At 40.3% G+C, this 7,500-nt stretch overlaps 1 protein-coding gene and 1 long non-coding RNA gene across 2 annotated transcripts in view; one reads left to right on the top strand and one right to left on the bottom strand.

Annotated features, from left to right (window-relative positions):
• Positions 1-1,497, top strand: part of LOC135093633 (ubiquinone biosynthesis protein COQ4 homolog, mitochondrial-like) — a 2,714-nt gene extending 1,217 nt beyond the window's left edge. The window contains exon 2 of the mRNA XM_063993073.1: positions 1-1,497. This exon is cut by the window's left edge and continues 185 nt beyond it. Coding sequence (XP_063849143.1) covers positions 1-696 — 696 coding nt within the window. The 3' untranslated portion in view covers positions 697-1,497.
• On the bottom strand, positions 1,462-3,690 carry LOC135093634 (uncharacterized). The gene is made up of 2 exons (XR_010263435.1): positions 3,488-3,690; positions 1,462-2,979 (listed from the first exon to the last, which is right to left on the bottom strand). It is a non-coding gene; the product is annotated as an uncharacterized LOC135093634 (long non-coding RNA).
• Between the last annotated feature and the right edge of the window lie 3,810 nt (positions 3,691-7,500).

The following is a 7,500-nucleotide window of genomic DNA, read 5'->3' as shown; positions in this document are numbered from 1 at the left end:
GAGGAGGCAGTTAAGGAACCTCCACTATATGACAGCCATATCAGAACAAATGCCTTCCAGAAAGCTATACTGACCTGTGGAGCAGCGGCGGCAGCACTGCTTGACCCGAGACGACATGACATGGTGGCCGTGCTGGGTGAGACAACGGGAAGCAAAGCCCTAACTCGTCTGTACGCTCGCATGATTGATGATCCTGAGGGCAGCCGGATCTTGGTGGATAAGCCGAGGATAAACAGCTCCACTATTGACTTGGATGCATTACGGAAACTCCCCACAGACTCTTTGGGTCGCATGTATATCCGTTTCCTAGAGGACAATAAAGTGACGCCAGACTCTCGCCTTCCAGTGCAGTTCGTCGATGATCCAGAGTTGGCGTATGTGATGCAGCGTTACCGGGAGGGACACGACCTCTTTCACACTGTGCTGGGAATGCCAACCAACATGCTGGGTGAGGTGGCAGTGAAGTGGATTGAGGCCTTACAGACAGGACTTCCAATGTGTTATGGTGGTGCTGTTTTTGGTCCTTTAAGATTCCGGCCAAAACAAAGACAGAAATATGTATCTGTTTACCTCCCGTGGGCAATTAGAGTTGGTCGTACGGCAAGGCTGCTCATGAATGTTTACTTTGAAGAGCGATGGGAACAGTCAATTCATGATGTGAGGGCTGAGTTTGGTATTGAGCCTCCCCCAGTCTAGTCAGGAGGGCAGGTCTTTGTGGTCTTGAGGGAGATGGAGGAAAGAACATGGGTCTAGGTTATCATATAAATCTCTTGCTTTCCATGCATTTTTCAAAGGAATAATTGTCCTTGCAAGTTTCTGAATAAGTGTTGTAATATTATACCCAACAAGGTTCTTCATGGAATATGTCTTCTGATAATATGGTTATACCCAGATATGTATTGTAAGCCTTGCACTGGGTAATCTGTTCATTGGTATACTGTAAATATATAAAAGTGAAATGCTGACTGTCTTGGCTTACTGCAGAAAATAATATAATTCAACAAACTTTTTTTTTTTTGCTTTACCATGTCATGCCTTCCCCTTGACTAGGGGCATATGATTTCTTTTTAACAGAATTCAACACAAACAGTTTATGAGTCTCACTACAATATTTTGATCAAGTTATGTATGAATCTAAGAGTACTAAGCTGGAAGCCTTGCACTGCACTAATATCCTTGGTGTCATCAACTCTGGCATAGTAATTCTGCCATCTTAGGACATGCTAACACTCTAACACTCCTTTCAGTGTCCTCCCTCAATAGTCTATCTCTTACTGTTGTATTGCTGTGTGGACCATGAAGGCCTAAGATTCAAGTGAAGGCACATACAAATGTTAAGAGCATTTAGTGTATGTAAAATAACTTTTTTTCCACAACTCCAAGCTGGTTTCAAAATTCACTGATATTTTGCAGAAATGAATTGCATTTATTTTAAACAGATGATAATGAAAAAAGCAAGAATGTATATAAAGAGACAATATATTTATAAATACAAAATGTTATTTTAATGGTACAGTCCTATTTTCCCATGACTTGCACTTTTCTAAACTTGTGACGTGAAATCTGGGAAAGGAATAATACATGACCACAAACAGTGGTTCTCAATTGGGAGGTCTGGACACTTTCCTAGGGCGGCACGAGCACATGATGAGAGGGGAAAAAAATCACAAAAAATCATGGACTCACTGGCTATTAGTACAAAGGAGATGCCAAGCCAAGGGATATATATCTATCTATCTATCTGATTCTATCTATCTGTCTATCTGATTCTATCATTCTATCTATGATGGCATAGTTAGGGAAGGGGTAGAGTGGGTAGCACAGGGAGGAGGGGGCCCCACCTGTAATGAACCAGCTTTGGGGGTGCCCAGCTTGCAAAAAGTTGAGAACCCCTGTATAAGCATTGTTATTTATTTTGTTATTTGTTATAGTAACTAATAACAAAATAACAATGTTTATAGCTACATCTCTGCACTGGGTCATTAACCTATTCTCTTTTATGATTTTTTTTGCACTCCACACTTTTTTCTTTTATTAAGTTTCCTTATATCCCTTGACCAGGTTCCTTTACACAATGAAGAAAAGAATGTACCTTATTATGACATGAACACATTCCCTTTTCCCTGACAACATCAACACTTTACATAATCCTCAGAAAGTTCCAAGACAGAAATGACTGGTTTTCTGTTTCTCTCTGCAAGACAATTTCCCCTCAAGCCCTTCCAGGAAGTCATACAAACAAGGAAAACTCCAGAGGGCATTGATATTTCTTCATTTACTCATTCTCTCTTAACCACCACCCCAAATACGTTACAGAAACATATGGACTTTGATTCCTTTAAAGCTTCAGTTTCTACAGAAGTTTGACTGGAAGAAATGAAGTGTCAGGTACCTTAACTTACTGTAACACAATGTCTCACCAAACAAATGAAATGTCACCTTGTAAGCCATTCATTACTGTTTTTGCTACACTCAGAACCCTTCCGGAATCTGTATTATGTCAAAACTTCATGCCCAGTAGCATGTATATCCAGTTTTCTTGTGTTGTTCCATCTAACCCTGTTAACTAGTATCTCTTCCCTCTTAACCAACAGCATCACTCCATCAAAGCTTCTGGACATAAGATGAAGGGATGAAAGAGTCCTCTCTCACTCCTCACCTTGATTCAGGCCACACAGCTCTGGGATACAACAAAACTGCTTCTCTGTCATCACCATCTTCCTCCTCAGCAGCCATCAATAGCCACCAGTGCCTGCTTCTTCACCTCCTCCACAGTCTCCCTCAAGCTCTCGCTCACTTCCCGGAGTCGCTCGCTCTCCTCGGCCAGTTGCTCGGTGCTGGCCATGAGGCTGTCATTCCGCTCCACAAACTCCACTGCAAGTTGGAACATTTCTTCTTCACTTGCATCCTTGCTGGCCACCTCTGTCGCCTCTGAGTCGCTCATGCTGGGACGTCGCTCCTCCTTACTTCCTTTGCTGGCTACAAGTAATGAATGATGATGCTGTTACTGTAAGGTCTAAAATTATTGATGTTGCACCCATTTCCAGATTTGCTGACCCACTTCAGAATATTCAAAATAATAAAAAAAAAAATCACAATCAAACGATCAAGAATTTAGTATATGGAGAATGCTGCTTACCAAAATAACACCTTATTGGGTTTAGGATAATTCTGCAATATTACACCCTTTACACCAGGTTAGGTTAAGTTGAATTAGGCAAGAAATTTCTCCATTTTCAAATTATGGCGTCCTATCCTTATTCTTTTTTTTTTTAAATGTCCAGATTTGGCCTAATTTAGCTTCCCCCACTCTAAAATTTCATTTTCCAACCAGGTCTCTAAACCTGTTTGAGGGACTTGAGGGATAAGGATGGTGGGACAGAACTATTATAAAGAACTTACCCAATTTTGTGTGGTGCAGTGTGACGTGCACAATTCCGTAACAACGCCTTCATGGCCACATGAAGAGTAAATCACCTGTACTTACCAAGAGTTGTTTTGGCAATATTGAAGACGACATCACTCTTCTTGGAGTTCTTCAGGTCTTTCCTCCATGTCCTCCCACGAGGGGCGCTGGGGACACGGAGGTAATTCTGCTTGCCTTACTCCTGAACATCACGCAAACACCTGTCTGAATCACGCCACACACTTGCCCGTCCCGTCAGCTGGGGTTTGTTGTGGTCTGAGTCTGACGCACCGCCCCGCTAACAGGGCTCTCACAGATTAATTTCAGGATTTCCCTACACTGGTGTTGAAATTTCTCTACATCACCCAAAAATTCCCTATTATATATATATATATATATATATATATATATATATATAATATATATATATATATATATATATATATATATATATATATATAGAGAGAGAGAGAGGAGAGAGAGAGAGAGAGAGAGAGAGAGAGAGAAGAGAGAGAAGAGAGAGAGAGAGAGAGAGAGAGAGAGAGAGAGAGAGAGAGAGAGACGAGAGAGAGAGAGAGAGAGAGAGAGAGAGAGAGAGGTGGAAGTTCAGAAATTTTGAAAAAAAATCCATTTCCACATCCTTCTACTTTTTGCAAGTTACACACTGACTTTACCGAATAAAAGAGATTAAAGGTATATAATATAAAACTGATGGAGTTGTGCTATCATGTGGTACTAATTTCGTTACGATCGCCCACGTAGATCCGGAAATATTAGCATTTGAATAGCGTTACGGTCGGACCGGGCCGCTCAAAATGAAACAATAACCATCATAATAAACTTTGCTTCACTCGTGATCAGTTTGATTCAACACTTGGAACAACGAAGGGCGTTGTGGTGAAAGCCCCGCCAAGACCACGGAGAGGAGAAAGAAGCGAAGAGAACAGGTGAGGAAGAGACGACAAGAGGAAGAGGCAAGGATGAGAACACGGCGTCAGGAGGAACAGAGAAAGGAGAACGAACGGAAGAGGGAGATGGAGGAGAGGAGAAGCAGAGGGAGGAAAGCAGGAAGAGAAGGAGGAGAGAAGAGGAAGAAAAGCAGTTCCTTCTCACCTGGATCACCTTCTCCTTGGAGTCATACATGGAGGTCCGTCAAGAAGAGACTCGAAAAGGTCCATTTCCAGCATTGCGCCAGCCAAAGAGAAACAGACTTGAATAGACATGACTAGAGTATGCTGGACAGTGCATTCTGGGTAGCCAGGAGAAACTGGTCATAGTACTCGTATAACGCTGAGCCCAGTGGTGAATTTAAAACCTCATTCTCACATATCAGTACCGTGTCAGCGAAAGCCGTGAAGCTTCAGTGACTTCTATACACCCACATTCGTAGTAACTCCGTATTGCGTAATGTTAGTGACTTCCAAGATGGCAAAGTTTTCAGACGTGAAATTGGCAATGATCGCTATAATTCTTGATGAAGAGGAAGAAACAGAGCATGAGCTGAGGGAAAGAAAGTGGCTACATGAGGCGTGGTGGAAAAGAAAGGTGAAGGAGAGTTTGCTGCTCTGTACATGTTCATTGATGATGGGGCAAAATTTTTCTAAATACGTTGTTTGAGACTGCTTCCATATACTTTGACTGTGACAAATCATGCAAAACAGGATGATTCCGAACCAATTAAATAAGTAATTCATCATGCATTCTCGTGAACAAACTCACACCACTCGTCCGGCGTCCGTGAAAAGCTAAAAAAAAAAATATCGGTGGTGACGATATTCAACTTCACGGAACGGAGACGGAACTGACATGGAGTGTCAAAACACGGCGCTGCGCCGGACATGTGTGAACGCGTCACCAAAATTCGAAGTATATATATATATATATATATATATATATATATATATATATATATATATATATATATATATATTATATATATATATATATATATATATATATATATATATATATATATATATATATATATATATATATATATCCCCCCCTTCTCTTCTCTCTCTCTCTCTCTCTCTCTCTCTCTCTCTCTCTCTCTCTCTCTCTCTCTCTCTCTCTCTCTCTCTCTCTCTCACTGACACTGACGGACTGAGCGGACGCAGCACTGATAAGCCACGTGTGTGTGAGTGGGCCATAATACAGATCATACCATCACCTGGATCTGTCCTCTGCCAGCTGTATCATTTGGCCTGGAATTTTTCGTCGCTGAATGTCTTGAAGTAGTTGATGCAGATGTAGGTTTGAGTTGTAGCCTTTGCAACGCTAGCATTAAGACATATATCCATTTCTGGTTTTCTTGCTCTTTCCTTTCCTTTTTTTTTTTTTTTTGTCTTCCAAATGTTGTGCAATACTTTTCTTTCTATTTAATTTCGTGTGGCGGTGTCGCATGCTAATTGTGAGCATGTCATTCAAATAGTGGACATCCTTTTCAGCTTGGGTTAAACTCGTGTTTGGGGGTTATTATTATTTTTTTTTTTGACTAATATTGCTTCTAGAGCAAGCATGATCATCATTCGTTAGTATGAAGGTAAAGAAAATATCCATTTTATCAAGTATTTTAAAACCTCCGACTCGTGTCCTGAACGGCGATTCCACTGGCATCAACATAGGTACGTACACTTTTATTTTCTAAAGTAACTAGATGGATTTTCACGTTTCCTTTAATACTGGACACAAAATAATAACTCGCGCGTCTCCACGTATATATTCAGTGAGAAACGCTCACTATTAACAATATTACAAGCCAAAACAGGTCTGCGCTTCACCTCCGATCAAGTCACTCGCCATCTCTCCAAACATCGCCATACAACCACAGATTTCTTCACTATTATATTGTGTATAATGACTCTGAAGGCGTATATGGATGGATCAACTATTTTTTAGCTATAGCTGGAAGGAAAATGCAAAAATCGATCCATAACAAAATTCGACAAGTTTTCCTCATCAATTATATTTCCAGAGTAAAACAAGTCTTAACACTAACCAGAAGCCCAGATTAAAGTCCCCTGGATCCCCAAATGTCACGCTAACTGCCGCACGTCACTCTCTCGGCCACGTGAGAGGGAACCGCATTTCAAGATTAACCTAATCAAACAACGAACTTCCAATTTTTTGCACGTATTTATATATATATATATATATATATATATATATATATATATATATATATATATATATATATATATATATATATATATATATATACAATTACCCTATATTTTTCGGTCATTTCCTTGCTAATTTGTACCCCTCCCCTATAACTATTTTTTGTACTCCTTTTTATGTACTTTTCTTAAAATAAATGGTCTAATTGCTAAATGACATGTTTTCGGCACACACACTCACACACACACACACCCACACACACACACACACACACACACACACACACACACACACACACACACACACGCAACATTCATTAACTCATCACAAACCTGCACAGCTCACCCACTCACCCACTCACTCACTCACTCACCCATTCACTCACTCGCACACTCATCCCGTCCCTCAGTCACAGTAAAAACTTTCGCCTGATGAAGATTTTGAAAGGCATACCAGTTTTAATCTTGCACAATCTGGCAGCTCATTAACGAAATGCCCTCCCGCAACTCTTCAATATCGCCTGGCGTTTCTCATTTGTTCCCTGGCGTGCGTCATTTGCTCCTCGTCTTGTGTCCTCATGAGAGTTAAGAGTTTCACATTCACTTCAAATAAGGGTAAGAGGTATTTTTCTGCCTCTCTGTTTGTATTCCTGATTCCCTTGCGAAACTTTGGTGAAAATATGACGAGGATTAAGCTAACCTAATAAAATATATGAAGAGGATTAACACGGGTATCAAGTACCTAACCTAACTCAACCTAACACAACTTATAATATTAGCTATGATGACCGAACCTTCTCTAATCTCAGCTTATCTTACCTAACTCAAGTACGTGGATTAATTAGTTAAATTCATGTTTGTTAAAGGGTTATAAATGTTTCCTGTACTTGTTATCTTTTTAATATCCGCATTTCGATCCTTTGACATTGATTTTTCTTAACCCTTTCAGTGCGATACGAAACAATTAATAGCATC

This window comes from Scylla paramamosain, chromosome 43 (genome assembly GCF_035594125.1).
Source record: "Scylla paramamosain isolate STU-SP2022 chromosome 43, ASM3559412v1, whole genome shotgun sequence".
NCBI lineage: Eukaryota > Metazoa > Arthropoda > Malacostraca > Decapoda > Portunidae > Scylla > Scylla paramamosain.
This window is presented reverse-complemented; position numbering and strand designations above follow the sequence as displayed.